The following is a 24908-nucleotide window of genomic DNA, read 5'->3' as shown; positions in this document are numbered from 1 at the left end:
GGAAACCCACTTACTCACTAGATGACAGGATTATTGTCAAAGACTATAACTGATTCCACCGCCAGATGGAAGAGCTGCATAGTGCAAGGTATGGGGAGAGGGTGTGGATTTTCCATGCCCTCTCCAAACTCACCACTCTCCCCAAATCTAAATATGTTCACCAACCCAAAAGCTCTCCACCAAGCGTGTCCTTGTGGGTTTTTATGGAGGCTTCATTACATAGGCATGAGTGATTAAATCATTGGCAGTTGGTGACTGGTTCAACCTCCAGCCTCTCTCTGGAGTTGGGGGGGTAGGGGAGGAACTGAAAGTTCCAACCCTCTCATCTTGGGGTTGGTTAATGTGGCAAACAGCCCCATCTTTAAGTTACCTCAAAGCTTTTCTGAAGACATGTCATTAACATAACAAAGACACCTTTATTGCTCTTATCACTTAGGAAATTCCAAGGATTTTAGGTGCTGTGTCCCGGAAACTGAGGTCGAAGACCAAATGCATATTTCTTATAAATCACAATATCACAATCCACTCCCTGGTCTTCAAACACGCATCCTTTATAGCAAAACAATCATAAAGGTCAAAAGATGTTGGCACATTACTAGAATCCCATTCAGTCATTAATAACTAACCAGTCCATCATCATATCCTATGAAAGTGTCTCAGAGCTAGGCCACTCAAGTTTGCAGGCTTCCATTTGCTCTTGTCAGGTTCCAGAAGCAGAGTGGTGTAAGCAATGTATGGCTTCACCCTTTCAGGCATCTGGTATATTCAGGCTAAGAGACATCATCTCTTGCTCTGAGCCTCTTGTAGTATTACTGTAATAATCCATTTCCTTCATTACATAACCATTTATTCATTCCTTTACCCATAGTTACTATTTTTCTTTTTCTTCATTTATACCCAAACTTCTCCACCTTTGAATGGGACATTAGGTTGAGCCACTGTGCTGGTCTAGATTGCAGGCAGCAACACTAGTCCAGCAAGTGCCTCCCCTTCCGTCCTCTTCTATTCAGATAAGGTAAGGTTGCATGGGCACAGAGCTAGTGGGCTATCTTTACCAGCCGCAATATAGCCACATTCACTGTGAGCCCCAATTTTGCCAAATGGAGTGAAGGCACATCCTGCCCCATAGGCCCTTAGGAATTTTAACATAAAAGTTAAAAACCTAGTTACAGTTTCTTGCTTAGGAATCATCGCTGTTTCCTGCACTTGTATTTGCAACTCTGGTCATACACCCACTACATCAGATAGGGGAAAATCAGAAGTGATTACACCAGCGTCTTAGTGTCCTCCTCCCTTGGCAAGAATTGCATAGTCATACCCCCATCCTCCCCAACCCCTTCTTCCCCAGATCCACCAGAAAAGACACGAATTTATCCAGTGCAGGTGCTCCTTTAGTCCCACTCATATAGAGTGTGAACACACACTCCTGAGGAGGATATCTCTCTGCCCGTTGTTGGACATGGGCTGCACAGTGTCTTCCTTGCTCTGAAGAAATAATGCTCAGCTGTCCAAATTGGTGCACTGTCTTCTGTTCCGGTTCTTTTATAGCTCTCTGAGCATTTGCATCTACCACTGGCTAAGAAAAGTCCAGTCTGGAGTCAGTGTCTAGTCCTGTCAAGACCCATTTGTAGCTCCCTGGTGTTACCAGCGTCAGTCTCCCTTGTCAGCTATGTTCATGGCCCTCCCATCAGGGAATCTGCCACATAGCCATTTGCAGTCTCTCTCTATTGGCAGACAGTTCTTATTGGCATTTTGGGCCTCAGAGGGTGCAAAAGGAATATGTCTAGATTCAGCCCATCTCTGCACTCTGCAGTACTTCCAGGTTCACTCATCGCATGGACCCGGGTGGCCATCCAAAGGGAGCACATGGGGATATCTGCTTGTCAGTTCCAATCACCTTCCAGACCTGGAAGGGAGTTCTTCTGATGGGCATCACCATGTCCTACTTTAATGCATCTCAAATTCTCATAGTGATTTTCACAGGGCTCTGCCCCATATGGGCATCTTTTTAATAAGCCAGGTTTCCATTGCCCTCTTGCCTTATTATATAGCCAGGCCATTGGCCATTACCATGAGTCAATGAAAAACGACACATGAGGGATTTTCCCACTGTTTAATTCCTTCATTGCTACTGGGAAAACAGCATGTAGTTCAGCCTACTGGGCTGATTTGTTTTTACCTTCTTCAGTCGGAGTGGTCACCTTCCAAATAAGATGTCCGTTCACCATGGAACTGTTATCCATACACCAAGCAGCTCTTTGTTGTTCAGTTGAGAGCTGTTCATAGGACACTGTCCACGTGGCAGTCTGTTCCGACAGCTCCTCACGTGGCTCGAAAGTCAGTCCGAGGGGAGAAAAGGCTCCCTGCTCATGAGTGCTTCCTCCTTCCTTGCATTCCCCAAGCTGCGTGATCCTGTGTAAATCGTTTCCGTATTATTAAGGAGCTCCTCTGGGCACTCCCATCCCCATTAGGGCATTTCTCCAACATCATCCTAGACATTTTGGGTATTTCATGTTTCAAGGTCATTTTATGTCCTTCAGTCACAGGAATAACTTCAGTTAATAGTGTGTGATAACTAGGTAGTAAATGCCCCTCAAATGGGAATTCTCTGATCCAAGGTCCCAGTAGTCGTCACTGGGAGGTAGTCAGATTTTTCCGTAAGCCTCAGTCTGTGCTCCACATGGGGCTATGGCACAGAGAATTTGTCCCTACCAGCTAGCACCCCAGCTTCTATTCCACACTCAGTGGGCTCAGGCAATCTTACTGGTTCCAATTTAGCGTGTCAAGTTAGTAATGCTTGAAGGGCAGAATTACATCCCTTCTGTTCTGCAATAGTAGGTAGGGGAAATGTTCCCCAATAAGATAGAGTGTCCATCCCCCAAATACAACCAGGTATAAAAAAACAACCACTTCACCTAAAGCTTGTTCAGATGTTGCAGTTCTCCAAGCTTTTACTGTAATTCCATCAACTCTTATGTTCCTAACTGTAGCCTCCGTTAGAACTTCATGTACAGGTTTTGGGTTTACCGTATTAGGTAGGGACGTGTTCCCCAGCCAGACATCATACCCATTGCCATAAAACATCCAGGTAAAAGAGACAGAACTTCTTTACATAATACCTGCTGAAACCTTGAACTTTCCTAATCCTATCAGCCATTACATTTTTACTTGCTTTCAATCCAGTTGGAGCAGGAGTCAGGACTTGACCCATAGGCTTTGTTGGCACAGCTCAACGGACTCCTGTTGTCAAGGAGTCCTGAAAACTTCTCTTCTCCACCCCCTGACCATTTTACCCACTCTTGTGCAGAGTCTTTGGGTCCCCAAGTAGGGGTCAAGCCAGGGGACCTGGGCCCTTCTGTCAGTCTTTCTCTTGGTTAATCTGTGTAACCACTTCCCCATTTGGTTGCTGGTCAGGTGTCTCAGTGTAATCTGTACCTTCTGACTTAAATTCCTCCAAATGGGTAAATAGATCTGACTTGTTTGGGGCCCTTTAATGTTGGGAGACCTGCAGGGGGCCCTTTGGCACACCCAACCTTTGGTAGTCCTGTACTAAAACCTTTGTTTTAACCCCCTCAATGTCCATGTTATTTATCCCATTTCTTAATAACCGGCTGAAGATTTCCACCCTACTGGGCCGGGTCCCGTCGCTCTCCCCTTTCTGATTCCTCTTTATTTCATTCTTAACAGAATTTGCTTTATTCACCTTATTTCTTAATAACTGTTTAAAATTTTCCACCTTGTGGGGAAGAGTCTCTTGACTGTCCCATGGGCTTCTTTGCAGTCTCTCGTTAATTAACCTAATGTTTTTATTAGAAATAAGGCCCATGAGGGGCAGCTGAGATAGCAAATTTGATAAGGCTTCCCGAACTATTTTTCAGTTTTGCAACAGTAGGGTTATATGAGGTGCCCATGTGAAAGGGACCCCCTGAACCATAGCATAGCAGGCATCTTGAGCAGGTGAGTATCCTGGTCATCATAAAGCCAGTCCCACATGGCTTGTCTATGAAGCGTATCAGCTGCTTCATCTGGGTTGTTCCATTTGGCATTTATAAGGGGTGACAGTCCCCCTTCTTCTCAGGGTAAATGGCTTTTATGCAGTCCACCACGCCAGTTGTTCCTTAGGAATAACCCCCTGTTTGGATCCCATATAGCCATGTGTGATTGTTCCACAGTGAACTGTGTGTGTGGTCTATCAACCCAAACATGCTTTTCCTTCTGCAGCATTCAAAACCAAAGACACAGCTCCTGAATCAGTCTCATAATCCATTTTAGTAAAGGTTCCTCGGGAAGCTGATGATACCCATCCACAGAATGAGACAATTTCTTCACACTATACCTTCTACTTTCAGTACTTTCCTGGTTTTGTCTTCCCTCCAAGTTGACAGCCTTCTTGGTGACCAGAGATCTTAAAGGTCCTTTCTGTTGTCCCTGCATAATTCTTACCTTAGGGGGCAACTTTGAGGCTAGTGGCCAAAATGCAGACTCACTGAAATCTGAGGATGATCTGGTATCAAGGCTGGATCCTGTGTTCTCTTTTACTTCTACTCTAGCTGTTACAGGTAGCAGTAACCAAGAGATTGAATATTTTGCCTTTTCCTTATTAATTTGGATTTCCTTATGCATCCAGTGACCAACTCCTGAAGAGTTGGAACCATCTTCAGATGCCATTGGTAAATTTTACCTTCAGTAACTGAACACAGCACAGCCACTGTTCCACACCACAAGTGACCATGTGGCCACCCAGGAATCAAAGGTTCTTCATCCCCCACCCTTCCATCTTTCTCTTCCCAAACTACATGTTTCCATGAGTCAGGGCCCTTCTAGCAAGTACCATCTCTGACACCAATTATTTAGGTTTTTGACCCAGTTCTAATATCACCAAGCAATTCTAGGACACCAGCTGGGTGTCCTGCAGTTCAGCTCAGTTCTGACACTAGCTACCTGGAGATGTCAGATCTCACAGGTTGAGGACTCCGTCCTACAAGACTACTCCCTGCTTTCAGATGCCAGTCTCAAGTTCAGATTATGACACCTCTGCTTCTGACCTACTAGCCGTAGATTGGTTCTAATAACCCCCTCCTCAGGAAACCCATTTACTCACTAGATTACTGGTTTATTATGAAAGAATATAACTAAGGAACAGCCAGGTGGAAGAGCTGCATAGGGCACGGTATGGGGAAAGGGTACGGAGTTTCCATGCCCTCCCAGAGCACACCACTCTCCCCAAATTGCCACATGTTCACCAACCTGAAAGCTCTCCAAAACCCCTTCTTTTGGGTTTTTATGGAGGCCTCATTGCATAGGCATGGTTGATTAAATCATTGGTCACTGGTGATTGAGTCAACCTCTCTTCTCCCAACTGAAGCCATTCTCCCCCCCACCAGAGTTGAGGTGGGAGGGGGGAACAGAAAGTTCCAGCCCTCTAATCTTGTGGTTGGCTCCCCTGGCAATCAGCCCCCATCCTTAGGTTTCCTAAGGGCTTTCCAAAGACACCTCATTAACATAACAAAAGACGTTTATTGCTCTTTATTGCTTAGGAAATTCCAAGGGTTTTGAGAGCTGTGTGCTAGAAACTGGGGATGAAGATGAAATATGTATTCCTTATTATAAATCACAAATCACAAGTATTATATTCTGACCAGGAAGCATTTGTCCCAGGAATGGCCAAAGGGTTCAAACTATAGGAAACCAGTTTACGTAGTTCAATACGTGAACAGATTAAAGGAGAAAAAGGATTTCAGTAGAGTTGAAAAGTATTTGCTGGAATTAACAACCATCCTGATAACTCTTAACTAATTAGGATTAGAAGGGTATGTGTGTACTAGAAAATGAAAGCAATCAGACCTAATGATAAAACATTAGAAACCTTGTAATTATAAGGATGCTTCTGTCACTGCCACTCTAACATTGCTCAAAATTAGAGGACAGCAAAAAAATTGCCCACAGCCTGTTTTGGTAATGAAGTGTTATTGGGACACACCTGTGCTCGTTTTTTAATATATTGGTTACATATTGTTTACAGCTGCTTCTGTATTAAGCAGCAGAATTGACTAGTTGCAAGAGAGACTGGCCCACAAGCCTACAATATTTACTATCTGGCCCTTTTCAGAAAAAGTTTGCTGACCAAACCTTTTTTTTTTTTTTGGTGAAGAAGATTGGCCCTCAGCTAACATCTGTGGCAGTCTTCCTCTATTTTTTGTATGTGAGACACTGCCTCAGCATGGCATGATGAGCAGTGTGTAAGTCTGCGTCTGGGACCTGAACCCACGAACCCCAGGCCAAGGAAGCAGAGCACGTGACCTTAACCACTATACCACCAGGCTGGCCCCTGACCAAACGTTTTTGTGCTAGATGTCTGAGCATTGCAAAAGAACAATTTTTATTTTATTTTTAGGAATGTATATTGGAAAGAAATAGACATGCTCAAAGAACAAAGCATCAAAACTATACATTAATAAAACAAAAGTATATATACTAATAGCAAAATTTATGACATATTGCTAAATAAAAATAAAACTGCCTCTGGTATGGTCCATATATACACATATGTATACACACACATATATATACTTTAAAATGTATGTAAATAGGGAAAAAAAGGCCTGGAAAGATATACAACAAATTGTTAATGTGGTTAACTGAAGAGTGGTATTCTGAGGGTGTCATTTGCTTTTTACTTTGCCTTTTTTTCTGTTGTGATTGTTTTATTTTCTTGTCATGAAGTTCAAAAGTAAGAAGATGCAAAAGTGTATTGAGATGCCTTCTTTTTATTCCTGCTATTCAGCTCTCCTCCTTTGTTGCTTTTTATCCATCTTGAGGTGTTTAATTCTTTGCCTCTTTATTGTTGGAATTTTTTATTTAAAGGAATAGAAATTAGCCCTTTAGCGAATTGTAATCAGCATATATGTTAGTGAAAATGTGGACAAAAGTTCACACAATTTATGCTTGTTAAATAAAAATGACCCCTGCGTGTCCCCTCCTTCCCGTTAAAAACGCTGCTATTCTGGATTTTTGCTGATGATGTTGAGTACCTTGTTTCTCTAAAGGATGATCCTAGGCCTAGCAGCATAAGCATCACCTGGAAACTTGCTACAAATGCCGGCTCTCGGGCCCTATCCCGGAGCCACTGAATCACGATCTGCAGCTTTACAAGATCCTCAGGTGTTTCGTGTGTGTGTCACATTTGAGAAGCACAGCTCTACTGTGTCTCTGAGGACCTTAGATACATCTGTGCATCTGTATTGTGACCAAACTCAGTGGGGTGGTCTCGTGGTGAGTGTGGAGCTGAAAAGCACAGCCAAGGCGGAAGTAGGTGAGGTGAAGGTTTATTGTTTGCGCGAGCAATGGAGGACACGGGGGATAGGTCTCAATGCACTGTCTCCCTGAGCTCAGTGCTGGTGGAAACTTTATACGCAAGAGAGCGGAAGACACCAGGTTTATGTGTAACGACTGTGTTCGTACAGGGCACGCGCATGGCAGGTACACATGCTTTTACATATGATGCATGATCTGAAAATGGCTGCTGGGACCCTCCCAGAGGAGGAGACCTTAAGATGCTAATAAGTTTAAGGTAACTCTAGGACACTTGGTACTGGAATAACTTGCAGGGAACTTGCTGTAAACGTGTAAGTTTCCTTGCAAGATAGCAACATTTGCAAAATGGGGACATCAATTTCTGCAAAATGGAACACAGTTTTTTCTTGTCTGAGAAACAGTTGACAGACCATGTTGTTGATCAGATCCTCAGTAAGCCTTTCTTTGCCTCGTTCCCTGGTCACAGTATCTGCTGTTTCTCGTCCTTGAAACATAGTGCAGTGTACGTTGTGAAAGAGAAGACTCAGAGCAGGGTCCCCGGTTGCTGCGCTGTTCGCAGCAACTTTACTTGGAAGCTCTTTTATTAATAATGTACTTTTTCTCTTGGAACCTACTGTGGAGTTTCCAATTCAGTGGGCTTACGTGGGACATAGAAAACTGGTTTTGTTAAAACAGCATCTCAGGTGATTGTTAATACATAGTGCGTTTGGGAATCACTGTATGGATCCATTGTACACACACGTATACTCCTCTGGACTGTACCTAACATCCTAAAACAGAGCACCCATGTCACTCCTGCATAGCAAGCAGTGAATTTGTTCTCTCATTTCTGTGTAGGTGAGTAAGTGATTTGACTGGGAGCAGATACAGGTTGGGTCAGGTAGGATGTAACCGTGGTTCATGCTGTCCTCGACATTATTTGATATGTGTTAACTTATTCGCCTGGAAATGAAGTTTCCAGGATACTGTTCTACAAATTAATTGAACAGTTCTTTTCTGAATGGGTTGAAGCCGTAATATCCCTCTTTCTGGTAGGAATTTTATGATTTTAAAAAGAGCCAGTATTTCTCTTTTAGCACTAATCTTATTATTAGCCTGAAGTGATACTGAATATAGAAGCAGATCTTAAGCCCTCTGACACTGAGCTCTGGTAGATGGAGTCACTGGATTAAGACTTAGATTATATGTGGAAAACAAAACAAGCTTACTGTGGACATTTTGAACAAAGTAGACGTGTGCAGCATTGCTGTGACTCTTTCGTAGCTTTGTAACTTCATACAGTTGGCAGTATAACTGTTTCTCAAGGTTTGTCATAATCTATATTAAAAGTAAAATAGAGACTTTAAAGTGTCACTTATAGCCTGTTCCAATGATATTTTTTAATGTATGATAAATAATACCAATTTCATTTTTCCCTAGGCTCAAAGTCTGACTCCCCAGGACTACAATCTGAGGTGGTCAGGCCTTTTGGTGACAGTGGGTGAAGTCCTGGAAAAGAGTTTACTAAATGTCAGCCAGACTGATTGGCACGTGACTTTCACTGGCATGTCTCGTCGACAGATGATCCACAGTGCAGCGAAGGCACTAGCGGGCATGTATAAACAGCGCCTGCCGCCCAGGACCCTGTGAGAAAAGACTGAGCCCGGATGCTGACGCTCCTCACTTGGGGCTCGATAGTAAAGAAGAGATTGTACCTTCTTAAATGGGATAACCTCGGTGAATCCAGCAGTTTTGATGGTTTTCCTTTAGGCTGCAGGGGTTTTTTTTTTTCTTAGAAAGACATGGTGTCATTCCAGTAGATGAAAATAAACACATCCTTTTTATGATGATATAATTTCATATACTGTAGTTCTCAAAAAAAATTATATAAATATTTTTGTAGGACAGTTTGATATACCAAATTTATAAGGTGCAAATTCATGTGCTAAGACATTTAACTTAATTATATGTACTTGATTGTTTTTTAAGAAGACATAGTTAATTAAAGAACATGTGTACTGAATATTCTTTAAAAGCATTGTTTCTTTTAATTCATGATTAATCTTGTCACTGTCAGGCTTTGAAGCTTTCTGTGCACGTGATCTTAGGCCTGATGCTGAGTGGTGTGCTCAACAATCTACCTGAAGACACCCGCTTGGTGGGAGACGGCGTGCGTTTCTATGCATATTTTTAACATGGGCCAAAGTAACAGAATTGATCCTTTTCTTTTTGGTTGTCGTGTACACAGAGTCTGAAAAATTCTACTTTTTTCTTTTGTTTAAATAAGTTTTGGCATTTCATAGATTTATACTATGAACATTAGGGTAATACATTTTATTCTTCATTGCTGTATGGCAACTAAGTGGCAAATCATTCAATTATATTTTAAATCAGAAGCATTTGTGTTATTTTCATATAATACTATGCGCTGCTTCCAAGAAGACTTGACAACAGCCGTTGTTTGTGCTTCCACTCTATTTTCCTAACTGTAATAGAGAAATCTGAGAGGGAATTACTTTGTTGTTGATGAAATGGTATGTTTCTTATTTTAGTTAAGGTTACTTCTCATTTAGTTTGCCTTAAACACTGCTTTTCTAAGTTTGTGCCATTCTGCCTTTACTTTTTATGAAAGTTTTCAAAGAAACTGTTTTGTATTCAATCTGGTTTGTTTAGTCCATTATGTTTGTGTCTAGTGTAAAAGCTTTTTTTCTCCCCCAATAATATATATTTTACCACTTTTCAATTTATACAAATCAAAATTAAATAGCTTGTCTTATACTTTTCAACTCTATGCATTCAAATAACTTTTTGACAATAATTTCTTATATAAATGTAATTTAATTTTTATTTACTCTTTTATACAGTTCTCTAGATGTGAAAGAATTAGCACAGTCTTATAAAGGGTGTTGAGCCTCTTATCCTGCCTGTCACCATTACATGTAATGTTTGCTTTGTATTAACATTACTTCAAATACTTATTTGATTTTTGCTATTTTTTTTCCTGAGTCTGAGAAAAATAAGTATTAATTTTGCAACTATGGTATATGTTAATTTCCAAGCACTGTGTAATGACTGTTCAGTGAAATTCACACTTCTCTGTCATTAAAAGTAATGAGAGAGAGAAAAGAGATGTAACCAGTTGCAATGGCATAATAGGGACAGAATACTTTTTCCCCCTCTACTGGTATTTATTAACACTGCATCTATATTTTCTCCATTTTTCATGAATAAGAAAAAGAAGGCTTTCCCCTCCATTTGCTTCTATCTTTTATTTTTCAAAAGCTACCCTTTTGTAACAGTATTTTTATCATGACATATTTTATTTGCCTGATGACAAATCATGATTAAAGATGAAGGGAAGTATGTCCTACTTAAAATCTTTCTGCTACTTTCCCTCCTATTACAGGGAAATTTTACAGATCCTAAAAATGTCTGAGTTTTAATTTTCTTTTCATCTCACTAAGTCCTGAAGATCTTACTCGATGCTTTTGAGGGTTGTTTTCATAGAATCACAGACACTGACCTCGCATCCCACTACACTTTCCCCAGAATCCTCAGATGGCGGTGGCAGTTACCCTGTGGCTGGGTTGAAGGCAGATAATTTCCCTGCACCTGGTGCTTGGATGAGCCTTCTGTTCCCTGGAACAGTGTGAGCGGGTGAGGAGGATTAGGAAAGGGCAGATGGAAAAGATAAACACGTCATCTGGTTCTGGCCACTGTGATTCTTGTTTTGGCCCGGAGTTATCTTTGGAAGGCATCAGAGCATGACTGACTCCACATGCTCAGCCTTACCAACCCCTTGTGTATTTTTTCATCCTTAGATTTCCATTTTGTTAAAAGGGCAAGAAAAGGAACTCATTATCTCTCACACACCACAGCAGCTTAGCCAGGCGGTCTTTTAATGTTGGTATTTTGGCATAAGATATGCTGATCCTCATTCTATGGCCACAGTGCCCTTGTCATCCTAAGCTACCCCTTGTTCTTCTGTCTCCCTGTTCATTTCCTTAGAACGCCCACGTTAGCATTCTTTAGGGAGAGTTGGACTGGGAGCTATTTGCTTTCTTCTCCCTCAAGCTTTTTAGGAAAACCTGTCTTTAACACAGTTCTTTACCACTGTTGTTTTGGTCATGTTTGTGATATATTTTTTTTTCCTCTAAAGTGCTCCAGGAACTATTTATTGAATTTTATAAGCTTGTGCACTTTTTTGTTTTGAGCAAGATTAGCCCTGAACTAACAGCTGCTGCCAGTTCTCCTCTTTTTGCTGAGGAAGACTGGCCCTTAGCTACCATTCGTGCCCATCTTTGTCTACTGTGGGACGCCTGCCACAGCATAGCTTGACAAGCGGTGCAGAAATCTGCACCCAGGATCCGAACCGGCGAACCCCGGGCCGCCAAAGCAGAACGAGTGAACTACTGCACCACCAGGCCAGCCCCAAGCTTGTATACCTTTTAAATTAAATAGTGTGAAAAAACATGAAAAATGCAGGAAGAGTAATTTAATGTCAACCTCAGTTGATAAGAAGGTACTTAGATTGTTCAGTTCAGGATCCCCCATTCTTAAGTTTGTCAGGTAAGCCTGGACCTAGAGCTGTGCCGCAGACTTCTGGAGCTGGAAAGCTTTAGACAGTGCTAGTGGTTTTCTCTTCTGAGTCTTTTATTAATTCTTCCCCCTTCTTTGTTCCTCTTTCAAGGATTAATGAGGTAGAAAATTGAGATGAATGAATATACACAAAATGGTAGTATGATAGTAAGGATAAGTAGATAAGAGTACAGATGAAAACAATGTGTACATCTATTAAAAGTTATGCAAATTAGTGATATACTCAGGGTCAACTAAATTACTTTAATATGTTATTGAATTTACTTTCTTTTTGGCTAGAAAAAATTCTAAACTGGAGTTGTTCTTTGAAGCCAAACTGATAAATATTCTATGTTCTAAAAGATGTTGGGTTATGCATAAATTATTAAGAAACTTGGATTTTTACTCCCGTATATGGTTTTCATTTTTAAGATACTGTGCAGGATGATGTATTGGATAAAACCAATTTTGTAAGTATGTAAATATGTCATAAATAAATAATACGTCAACTTATTTCTCCAAGGTATATAGTGATTTTTTTTAAATGTTGATTCATATTAATAGATTAAAAGGATTCATATTCCTTTGTTGTCTAAACTGACTACTAGTTGTCAAGAATTCGTAGGGAACAGCACCTTTAAACATCATCTTTCAAGTGAAACTATAGCATTCAAATATACCAGAATTGCTGACTTCAAGGTTAAAGAAGTCAGAATATTTAGGGGAGAGGAGGCACTGGAAACAGAGGTGACAGGCAAGAAGTGTTGAGGCCTGTGTTCATGAGGAGACCTCTGGAGTGCTGAGTTTAATTCACCCTTGACCTCCACAAATGTCATCTTTAGAAATAAATAAATAGGGGCCAGTCCAGTAGTGCAGTGGTTAAGTTCACACATTCTGCTTCCACAGCCCGGGGATCGCCGGTTCGGATCCCAGGTGCAGACATGGAACCACTTGGCAAGCCATGCTGTGGCAGGTGTCCCACATATAAAGCAGAGGGAGATGGGCACGGATGTTAGCTCAGGGTTGGTCTTCCTCAAAAGATAAATAAATAAATAAAGATTTGTTACCATATTTGCTATTCTGAGCCTGTGATCCCAGGGTGAGAGATTTTTGTTTTGATTTGGTAGGGGAAGAGAGAGTTGCCAAAAGACAACAGAGTATTGATTTAGCGTTTTTGTTTGTTTGCCAAGAGACACCAATATAGGCATACTTCATTTTATTGCAACACCCTCCACCAGCAAAAAGATACAACTTACTGAAGGCTTAGATGACTCTTGGCATATTTTAGCAGTAAAATATTTTTTTAATTAAGGTATGTACATTGTTATTTTAGACATAATGCTATTGCACGCTTAATAGACTACAGTATAGTGTAAACATAACTTTTATATGCCCTGAAAAACCAAAAAACTTGTGTGACTTGCTTTATTGCGATATTTGCTGTATTGCAGTGGTCTGGAACCAAACCCACAATGTCTCCAAGGTATGCCTGTATTGTTTTCAGTAGACTAGAAGAACACCTATTCAGGGTCCAGGAAAGGACCAGTTAAATTTATTTTTTTTTTAAGTTTATTTTCTTGATATTTCACAACTCTTATAGTGTATAAGCTTTCATTTTGTTTTGAAGATTAGCCCTGAGCCAACATCTGCCACCAATCGTCATCTTTTTGCTGAGGAAGATTGGCCCTGAGCTAACATCCGTGCCCATCTTCCTCTACTTTATATGTGGGACGCCTACCACAGCATGGCTTGGTAAGCAGTGCATAGGTCTGTGCCCAGGATCTGAACCAGCAAACCCTAGGCCTCTGAAGCAGAGTGTGTGAACTCAAATGTTACACCACAGGGCTGGCCCATACTTTTTTCTTTTTTTTTGGTGAAGAAGATTTGGCCCTGTGCTAACATCTGTTGCCAGTCTTCCTCTTTTTTTGCTTGAGGAAAATTGTCACTGAGCTAACATCTATGCCAATTTTCCTCTATTTCCTATGTGGGATGCCACCACAGCATGGCTTGGTGAGCAATGTGTAGGTCCGTGCCTGGGATCCAAACTCACGTACTCTGGGCCACTAAAGTGGAGCATGCAAACTTAACTACTACAGCTCTGGTTCAGCCTCTAAATTTATACTTTGTTTTAGAATTAGTTGGAGGAGAAAAAAATATTGGCCCATATTGAGGAGATCCAAAATTTACAGAGGAAGGAAATCTTTGAAATTATCCTTAAAGTGAACTCATTTTAAGAATTTAAAGCAGTAAGAAAGGAAAAAAGAAGTAACATTTATGTGATAAGTACCTGTTGTTGGTTAAGCACTGCAGTAGAAACTTATTTTTATAGACGAGGTAACAAACAGATTAAGCTAGTTACTCAGTATCATCACAACAAATAAGTTGCAGAGATGGAAGTCAAACGGAGTGTGTGACTTGCTAACCCAATCTCTTCCACAGCATCCTGAATATTTGCTTCAGAAAGTTATGGGTACACAATTAATCCTATGAATATTCTTGAATTCAACTAATGGCATGAGGACTTTGGGCCTTAGCATAATGTTACAATATTGTGTTTAAGGAAAACTATTTTTACTCCATGTTTTTCATTTTAGTTTGAAACGGCAGTTTTGATCTTTGCTTCTGGTATGAAAATATATTTGTGATACTTGACTATTTGACTGTGAAATATGAGAAACCATGAACTTAATTTGAGTATCATTTTTAGGATAAAAGCCAGAAATGTTCTTGTTCAGCTAGTTTTCAAACAAGGTACTGACCACATATCTTTTAAAATATTTTAAAAATAATTTGTGGCTGCTCCCAGGACCACACTTTGAGAACCACTGCTTAAACAGGAATCCCAACTTGTTCTGCATATCCTAAGATATTTCAGAGAGAGTGACATCACCAGATAGCAACATAGGTCATTTCCTGACTTCACTCCACCTCACAAAAAGAACAACTAACTAGTCATGGACAAGACATCACTGGAGAGAATCCTAGAACATGGGTGAGGCTGAAGCACCCCCTTACACCACAGAGACCCAGACCGCTTTAGAAGGGTAAGAGGAGAGCCTACACACCCACCTCATGGCCCCTCCCCCAGGCTAGTGCACCACCTCAGTTCTTCCCTGAGAGTATGTTTCCTCCAGTGGGAAAAGAGAGCCCAGGATGGACATCCAGCTCCTCTAGGGTTCTGTGTCACTTCCTGAGAGCCCACACTCTCGTCTGGCCCCATGGAGATTAAGGGAGAATCTGATTGTGATGGAAAGAAGGGGGTGGGCTTGCCACAACTGGCACTCAGATTTTAGCAGATTGAGTTCCTACCTGCAGCACCAAGTAGCAGTCCCAACCAGGGGCTTAGCTCATGTGCAGAATCAAGTTGGTGAAGCAGTCTGACCAGGGAGCTCAGCAGGGTGCAAGTCTTTCTGAGTCAAGTCCTCCAAGCAAGAGCCTCACCAACCCTGGAGCCTGATCTTACCCCACCCAGGCAGGAGAGCTGAGTCATAGCACCGCCAAGTGCTGAGTGTAGCTCCCAGCACCGTCTGACGAGAAAGGCACCTAAAAACACCTGGAAGCTGCATAGCCTGGCAACACTCAACATACAGCAAGGAGAGCTGATCCCCTGGAAGGCCAAGGTTGGGTGTGAGATCTCTGCTCCTCCCAAGCAGAGGAGCTAATTCATAGCCCAGCTCACTGCTAGCTGTAGCTCCCAGCATGTCCTGAGCAGAAAGTCTGATCGGGAAAACCTGGGAGGCTGTTTGGTGTTGGCCATCCCATCAAGGAAACTGAGTCATAGCCCCATCCACTGCTGAGTGAAGCTCCTAGCCCAACCCAAGAGGAAATCCTTGCAGAACACCTGGACAGCTACATAGCCGGCAATGCTCAAGCAGAGAGGCTGGCAGGCAGAGCTGATAGTCTGCAGAGCAAAGTCAATGGCCCTGTTCAGTAGGGAGCATGAGGCATGGGTTAGCTTGAGTCAAGACCTATACAAGCAAAGACTGACAGCCTTGGAGCTGTTTCTCCTGCTGTGCCTAGAGAGGAAACGAATTCATAGCCCTGCTGGTTGCTGAACACAGCCTTCAGCACTCCTGACCAGGGAGCTTAACCAGAGCACACGGGAAGCTGTATAGTCCACCCAACAGCCCTCCTTATAGTGGCACGTGAACAGAGAGCACAGCCCATGGCTTTCCCCATCTGCAGGGCCAAACTGGTAGCCTTGTCTGGCCAGCGAATTCAGTGCACAATCTTGCCTGATTCAGACCCCTAAGCAACAAGGCATGCAGGGAAGTTAATTTATAGCCTCACCTACTGCTGAATATAGTACCCAGTCTTAACCATCTAGTAAGCCTGACCAGACAACAGGCAACCACGGACCCCATCCTATGACTTGGGCAGGAAACGAAGCCAGCAGTTCTCTCCAACTGTTCTCAGTGGAAACACTCCCTCACACTCAGATCTCCAGCAGTGGCTTCACCCAAAAATAGACCTTGATAGCCCCATCTGCCTAAGGATGTTACCAGCAGACTCATCCAGAAACCAAAACCGAGCTGAGTGGTGAAGAACTGTCTGCCAAAGTGAACCCGTAAAGTCTGAAAGAGGAGACCACTTGCTCAAATGTGCAGATACCGATGTAAGGAGTCAAGCGTCATAAATACCACCAAAGGAAACTAACAGAACTCCAATAACTGACCCTAAAGAAGTGGATTTCTACAAACTGTCAAACAAAAAATTCACACTAATCCTCTTAAAGAAGGTTAGTGAGCTGCAAGAAAACACAGACAACTAAATGAAAATAGGAATACAGTGCATGAGCAAACAAAGAAGTTCAACAAAGAAATAGAAACCATCAAAAAAAGCAAACAGAATCCCCAGAGCTGAAAAAGACAATGACTGAACTGAAGAATTCAATAAGGAGCTTCAAAAGTAGACTCAACCAAGCAAAGGAAAGAATAAATGACCTAGAAGACAGGACATTTGAAATTATGAAGTCAGAACAGCAAAAAGAAAAAAGAATAAAAAAGAGTGAAGAAAGCCTACAGGACTTAACAGGACACCATCAAAAGAAACAATGTTCACTACAGGAGTTCCAGAAGGAGGAGAGAAAGGGAAAGTATATTTAAAGCAATAATGGCTAAAAACGTCCCAATCCTGGGAAAGAAATGGACATCCAAATCCATGAGGCCCAAAAGACCCCAAGTAGGTTGAATTCGAACAGGCCTATGCCAAAATACATTATAATTAGTCAATAGTCGAGGACAAACAAGGGACTTTGAAAGCAGCAAGAGAAAAGAGAGAAGTTACATACAAGGGAAGCCTCATAAGACTATGGGCACATTTTTCAACAGAAACATTTTAGGCCAGGGAAGAATGGGGTGATATATTCAAAATATTGAAAGGAAAAAGTGTCAACCAAAAATTCTATACCTGGCAAAGCTGTCCTTCAGAAATAAAGGAGAGGTAAAGACTTTCCTGAGCAAGCAACAGCTGGAGTTCATCACCACTAGACCTGCCTGACAAGAAATGCTAAAAGGAGTTCTTTGAGTAGAATTAAGAGGATGCTAATTAACATCATAAAAAATAAGGTAGCATAAAACTCACTGGTAGTGGTAAATACCCCACTTTAATACCTCACTCTCAACAGGGATAGATCATCCAGACAGAATAAATAAGGCAACAGCAGATTTGAACAACACTGTAGACAAAATGGACTTAATAGACATATACAGAACATTCTATCTGACAAAAGCAGAACACACATTCTTCTCAAGAGCATATAGAACATTTTCTAGGTTAGACTATATGTTAAGCCACAAAACAAGTCTTAGTAAACTCAAGAAGATTTAAATCATACCAAGAATCTTCTCTGACCACAATGGTGTGAAACCAGAAATCAGTCACAGGAGGAAAATGGAAAAATTCAGAATTCATGGAAATTGAACACTGCTTTCCTGAGCAATCAATGAATCAAAAAAGAAATTAAAGGGGAAGTAAAAGCGTATCTTGGGACAAATGAAAATGGAAACACCATGCACTAAAAAATTTATAGAATGCAGCAAAAACAGTTCTCTGAGGCATGTTCATAGCAATAAACACGTACATTAAGAAACAAGAAAGATCTCAAATGATCCAACTCTACACCTTCAAGAACTAGAATAAGAAGAAACTAAGCCCAAAGTTAGCAGAAGGAAAGAATAAAGATTAGAGCAGAAACAAATGAAATAGAGAACTGGAAAACAATAGAAAAGAGTAACAAAACTAAGAGTTCATTCTTTGAAAAGATAGACAAAATTAACAAGCCTTTAGCCAGACTAATCAAGGAAAAAAGAGAGAGGAGACCCAAATCAATCAAATTATAAATAAAAAAGGAGACATTACAACTGACACCACAGAAACACAAAGAACATAAGAGGCTACTATGAAAAACTATAGTCCTTAGAATGCACCAATATGGCCATAGAAACCTTTAATTCTGCCAGCTGTTTTCTAAATACTCAATGACACTGCTATGATTGCAGAAAATAGCCTTCAGATGCATGTTACTTATGTGATACAGGTAGTTCTAGCTTTAGAGCCAACTCCACAGCCACACACTTAGGCCAAGTTACAAGATACATAATATTTACTCCCTAAGATGTTTCTCAACTAGAAAGTATTGGAATTATATTTATAGGTCATAGTATAAGTACCTATAAAGTTGTTTATGCATTCAGTGTCAGAACTGAATTACAGACACTTGGGAGACGGGGACCACGCCTTGCATTCCTTCTGTACACTCTTCGGTGTCCAGCACAATGGTACTCACAAACTAGTCCATTATTTCAGTAAATATTTACCAAGCTTCCTTAGTCACGCCATTTGGGGATTCTTAGAGAAACAAGCCAATTTTGAAAATTTTGTAGGCTTTAAAAATTCAATAAATGAAAGGCACTTGCCGTTACTGATAGTAATTCAAAAAAATGTTGTTAAGGTTAGAGATGGTGATTGTTCTGTATTCTGTGCCCACATGTGTAAAGTGGAATCCAAGATAAGGAGTTCAGAGCATACACCAGAAAACAATATGGGAGAGAATATGAAGAATAGGTTAGAGTTGAAATGAGCAAAGTCTATTACTTTTTGTATAATTGCAGCTATAAAATGATAACCTTTATGAGGAAATATTTGGTAAGAGGATAAAGTGATATTTTTTAAAAAGAAAACTCTTCCAGTATAATACAGCATAATCCTAATAGGTTTTTGGGAAAATTGAAGATCGTTTTTTGATTTGTTGACCTCTTTTGATCAATGGTGATTTTTACCATTCCGTACACTCTGAATTATAAACAACTACATGTTACTCACAATGTTTTGTTAAAATGCAAGGAAAAAACTTTGGATTCTTTGAATCTGAACAACCCAGAAACTGGAAGATCCCATCCTTAGATCTATACACTTGATTTTCTTATAAAAATAATTTCAGTTATTCTGGCAATATTTATCTGAAAAAGGCAGCCTCTTATAGTAAATTAATCATTGGAATAATCACAGTATCATTATGAGCTTATAGCAAAACAAACCTGCAAAGTTTGTTTACTTTTACTATTTCAATAATGAAGATATTGGACAAAAGTGAAAAACTACAACTATGAAGGAAAAAAGGCAAATATAAATAAAGGATACACATCAAAACAGAGAAAGTCTGGAAGGCAAAAACATAAATATTAGTAAAATACTTCAAAAATCAACTACCATCACAAGGCAAATTTTTATGAAAGCAATTCAGAAAATAAATGAACACATCCATCTTTAAAATATAGAACTCTAAATACTTGATATGTTTAGGACACTCTCAATGCCCAGTTAATTATCATAAATATTTTTTCCTCAGATTGTTCTGGATGCTGTAGAAATCTATAGGATTTATCTACTTACTGTTGTAAAAATTTCCCAGTTGTGAAAAATTAAAATCAATTCTTCAACTTTTAAAAAGGAAAGGAAAGAAAATGGAGAAACTTTTCACTATAACGTAGCATGAAAATAGAGTATTTTGCCATGTCACATGTTAAAAAAGATTGTTATTGACATATACATAAAGTACACAAATAACAAATGAATTGACAAGTTATCACAACATGGATACACTTATGTCTCCACTGCTCTGGTCGACAAATAGGCCAGCCCCCAGATCCACCGTTGGGCCTCCTTGAAATCACTGTCCTCTACCTTCTCCCTGGAGATCACCACTATTTAGGAAATGCTAACACTATAAATAGTTTTGCTTGTTGCTGAATTTTCTCTAAATGGAATTACACAGCATGTATTCTTTTATCCCTGACTTTTCTTCAACATTTTATTTGTGTAAACCACTTGTGTTATGTATAGTAGTATTTGTTCATTTCCCTCGTTGGATAGTGTTCTGTTGTCTGAATATAGCACAATTTATTCATCTTCTCTTTTGTTGCTAGACAGTTGGACTGTTTCCAGCATTTTTTTTCCTTTTACCACAATGACTGTGCATCTGTGAACATCTTGTACAATTATTTGGTACACATACATAGCAGTTCTGTTGGAAATATCCATAAGAGTGGAATTGCTGGGTCATAGAGTTTGTGTATGTTCAACTGTAGTAAGTATTGCCAAAATGTATTCCAAGTGATCATGACAATTTACCTTGCCACCATCAATATATGATATTTCTACTTGCTCTACATCCTTGCCAACACTTGGCATCATACATATTTTTAATATTATTGTGGTTTTAATTTGCTTTTCTCTGACATTAAAGATAATAAAGTTGAGCAACTTTTCATGTATTTGCCATTTGGATATCCTCCTTTGTGAGGTACCAAGTCTCCTACCCATTTTTCCACTGAATTTTCTATTTTTTAACAGAGTTTTAGAAGTTTTTTATATACTGTAGATAGCACATATTGCAGATAGCTCCCACTTGTCTTTTCATCCCCTTAATGTGACCTTTCAATGAACAAAAGTTTAAATGGTAACATAGATAGATGGTTACCATTCTCTTCCTTTGCTTCCTTTCTTTCCTAGTGCTATTTATGTCCTGTTTAAAATAATCCTTTCTTGGGGTGTGCCCAGTGGCATAGTGGTTAAGTTCATGTGCTCCGCTTTGGCAGCCTGGGGTTCACAGGTTCAGATCCCAGGCAGGGACCTCACACCACTGGTCGAGCCACACTGTGGCAACATCAAACATAAAACAGAGGAAGACTGGTAACAGATGTTAGCTCAGGGCCAATCTTTCTCGCCAAAAGAAAAACCAAAAAAAAAAAATCCCAAAACTTTTCTTACCCCAACTCCAACTTCTTGAGACATTCTATGTTGACTTCTAAAATTTTTTTGTGATAGCTTTCATATTTGAGATTGACAGTCCTTCTCAAATTATTTTGTATATGTGTGAATGGTGTGAAATAAGGGTTAAATTAAAAGTTTCTCCCCCACAAAATGGATATCTGCTTGTCCCGACACTGGTTATTGAAAAGACCACCCTTAGATCTGTTAACTTAGAGCACTTTAACTGGATTCACATCCTTCTAACGTATGTGCTTTTTTCTCTCATTCTTAAAGTTCTACATATTTAAAATCTCAGTGTACATTATTGGTTTTGTTTGTAGAGTGAACATTCATTTACATTTACCTACAATTTACCCTTTCCATTGCTCTCTATTCCTTTCTGTATTTCTGAGCTTCCTCCTGTGATTATTTTTCTTCTTCACCCTGAAATTTCACTTCTGATGTTTAAAATAGGAATTTTTAATGAAATGTAACCCTTAAATGCTAGCCATTACTTAAGATTATCTGTCCCAATGCCAGAGAAGTAACTGTGAGACACATCAATGTTTTACTTAGCATGAGACGCATCAATCTCCACTGTGGGTCCTTCTGAAGTGATTTTTCAAGGCTGCTTTTGACTATATAGGCATTTCTATTTTAATTTAATATATATATTCCTGAAAACTTTTTTTTTCTGTATAATTATGGAAATAGAAATTATGGGAAAATATAGGGTTAGGGACAGACCATTCAAAACCTATGTAACTTTGAAACCAGAGTACTAACGAAACCAATGACAACCCCAATTAAAATACTAGCACAATTTTAAAAACATGTTACATTCCTAACAAATAAATAAGACAACCTTACCTTAATGAAAAAGATGGGTTTCTGGTTCAATATGGTTACGTAGGAGGATCTTGAACTCACTCCTTCCAGTGGACACACTGAATCTACAGCTACATATGGAGCAATTTACAATGAAAAAAACCCTGAATCTAGCTGAGTGATTCCTACACATCGTGCAAATGAGAAAAAAACCCACAGGATGAAGCCGGTAGGAGAGGATGAGACACAACTTGCCATAAAACCTACTTCTGGCTCAGCAATCCACAATCAGAAGGAAACTCACAACCCTAAGCTTCTCCCTGAGGATCAAAAGGTTTGAACCCCACATCTTGACTTGCACTCCAACTTTTATGGTCTGCCCCTGAGAGACGAGCTCCCAAAACATCTGGCTTTGAAAGCCAGTGGGGCTTGTATCCACAAGACCCACAAGACAATAGCAAATTGAGAAATAGTTCTTAAAGGGCTCGTAGGGAATCCCCCACCCCAGTACCCAGTACAGAGGTAGCTGACTGAAAAGTGCCCAGAATTTCTGTGAAAGAGGCCAATTTGTTTATCTTCAAGCATTGGACTGAGGGTCAGGCATCTAATTTAACACAAATTTGGGGGTCTACTGACATACTCTCCAAAGATGGCGGCTGGCAGGCATCATCTTTGCACTCTCCTTCTGCTTCATTCCAGCTTGCTGGCATCTCCCAAAAAGGAACTTCTACCCCATTTGGCACCCTGATTTTTGTGGCTGCTGCCCAGAGGACAACTCTAGATCACCTGGCTCTGGTGGCCAGCAGAGCTTACACATGTGGGTCTCACAGAACTGTAACCAATAGAAAAAGAGTTCTCGCCCAGCTATCTCCCCCAAGGCAAGAAGAGAGGCAACAGACTGAGGCACCCACTTTGTCTGTGAAAGAGACCTTTTGGCTTATCTTCACAGCTGTGCCCTGAGGGGCAGGCTTCTATTAAACACACATTGAAGGGACAACTGTAATCCTCTCTAGACAGTGTGAAGGTGGGAGCTATCTTTGCCATCTGACTTTGTTACTCTCCAGGGCACTCATATCTTCTTGAAGGGAGCGTGTACACACGTCTGGTGCCCTGGTTTTTACACCTAGTGCTGCAGTTTTTGTGGCTGCCTCCCAGGGGACACCCCTCAATCATTTGGCTGTGGTGGCTGACAGAGCTTGTGTTTGTGGATTTGGTGGGACCAAAGCAAATGGAGAGACAGTTCTTGACTGGCAATCACCTCCAGGGCACTACAAAGAGACAGCAGACTGAAACACACCCCAGTCTTTCTGTGAAAGAGGCATACTACCTTATCTCTATAGCTGTGGCCTGGGGGGCAGGTTTCTAATTAAACATACACCTAGGGGCAGACTGTGATCCTCTCCAGAGTCCAGAGAGGCTGGTGGGCACCGTTGTTACCCTCTCCCTCTGCCACACCGCAGATAATTGGTGTCTGAGAAAAGGAGCCTGTTTACACAACTTGTGTCTCAGATTTTGCCACCCAAAGGACATATCCCTTGATATGCTGGCTCTGGTGGCCAGTGGGGCTTTTACTCATGGGTTCAATGAGAGGGTAGCAAACAAAGAAACAGTGCTTAGCTGGCTATCACCCCAAAGCTCAGTGCAGAGGGAGCATACAGAAATGCCTATCTCCTGTTCTTCCCCCAAAAGATGTATATTTGCATACTTTAAAAGCTGCTGCCTGAGGGTCTGGGTTACAGTCAGTCTGAATCTAGGTGCTGACTGAGATCCTCCCCTTTGGGACACTGATAGGTCCTGACACACCCTCAACTATTGGGAGCCACTAAAAATAAAGTAGGCTGCTTGGACAATCATAAAGATTTGAGAGACAATCGAGAGCTAGGGCAGGATTGAACAGTAAGATTTATCTCCTACACAAGACCACTCTTTCAAGACTGAAAGAGGTGGTTGTTTTGTCTAATGCATAGAAACCCACACAAAGTCTCAAGGAAAATGAAGAACCAGAGGAATATGTTCCAAGTGAAAGAACAAGATAAAACCTCAGAAAAACACCTCAATGAAGTGGAGATAAATGATTTACCTGATAAAAAGTTCAAAACAATGGTTGTAGAGATTATCACCAAGCTCAGGAGAAGAATGGATGAACCAAATGAGAATTTTAACAAAGAGGAGGAAACTATAAGAAAGCACCAAATAGAAGTCACAGAGCTAAAGAATATACAGTCACACATTACATAATGACATTTCAGTGATGGACCACATATATGACAGTGGTCCCACAAGATTAGTCTAAGTGTGTACTAGGCTATACTATCTAGGTTTGTGTAAGTCCATTCTTTGATGTTCATACAATGATGAAATTGCCTATTGACACATTTCTCAGAATGTATCCCTATCATAAAGTGACACATGATTGTAATAACTGAACTGAAAAACACAATAGAGGAATTCAGCAGAAGACTAGATAAAGCATAAGAAAGGGTCAGTGAACTTGAAGCCATGGCAATGGAACTCACCTAATTGGTGCAAAAAGAAAAATGAATGAAAAAGACTGAACATAGCTAAAGGGAGTTATGGGACAACATCAAGTGGATCAATATTTGCATTATAGGGATCCTATAAGGAAGAGAGAGAGAGAGAAAGGGGCAGAAAAATTTTGAATAAATAGTGGTTGAAAACTTCCCTAACTTGAGCAAGGAAACAGACATCCAGATACAGGAAGTCTTAAGAGCTCCAAATAAGATGAGCACAAAGGGACCAACATCAGGACACATTATAATTAAAGCGTCAAAAGTTCAAGATGAGAGAATCTTAAAAGCAGCAAGAGAAAAAAAATTGTTATGTACAAGGGAGCCCCCATAAGACTATCAGCAGATTTTTCAGCAGAATTTTTGCAGGCCAGAAGGCACAATATATTCAAGGTGCTGAAAGGAAAAAAATGTCAACCAAGAATACTC

General features: G+C 40.5%; 1 protein-coding gene across 1 annotated transcript in view; it reads left to right on the top strand.

The window, feature by feature from the left end:
- PRRC1 (proline rich coiled-coil 1) overlaps positions 1-10547 on the top strand; it is a 43537-nt gene extending 32990 nt beyond the window's left edge. Inside the window, exon 9 of the mRNA XM_046667237.1 lies at positions 8734-10547. Coding sequence (XP_046523193.1) covers positions 8734-8943 — 210 coding nt within the window. The 3' untranslated portion in view covers positions 8944-10547. The remainder of the gene's footprint in view (positions 1-8733) is intronic.
- Positions 10548-24908: the final 14361 nt, after the last annotated feature.

The sequence above is a fragment of the Equus quagga genome, chromosome 7, assembly GCF_021613505.1.
Source record: "Equus quagga isolate Etosha38 chromosome 7, UCLA_HA_Equagga_1.0, whole genome shotgun sequence".
Lineage (NCBI taxonomy): Eukaryota > Metazoa > Chordata > Mammalia > Perissodactyla > Equidae > Equus > Equus quagga.
This window is presented reverse-complemented; position numbering and strand designations above follow the sequence as displayed.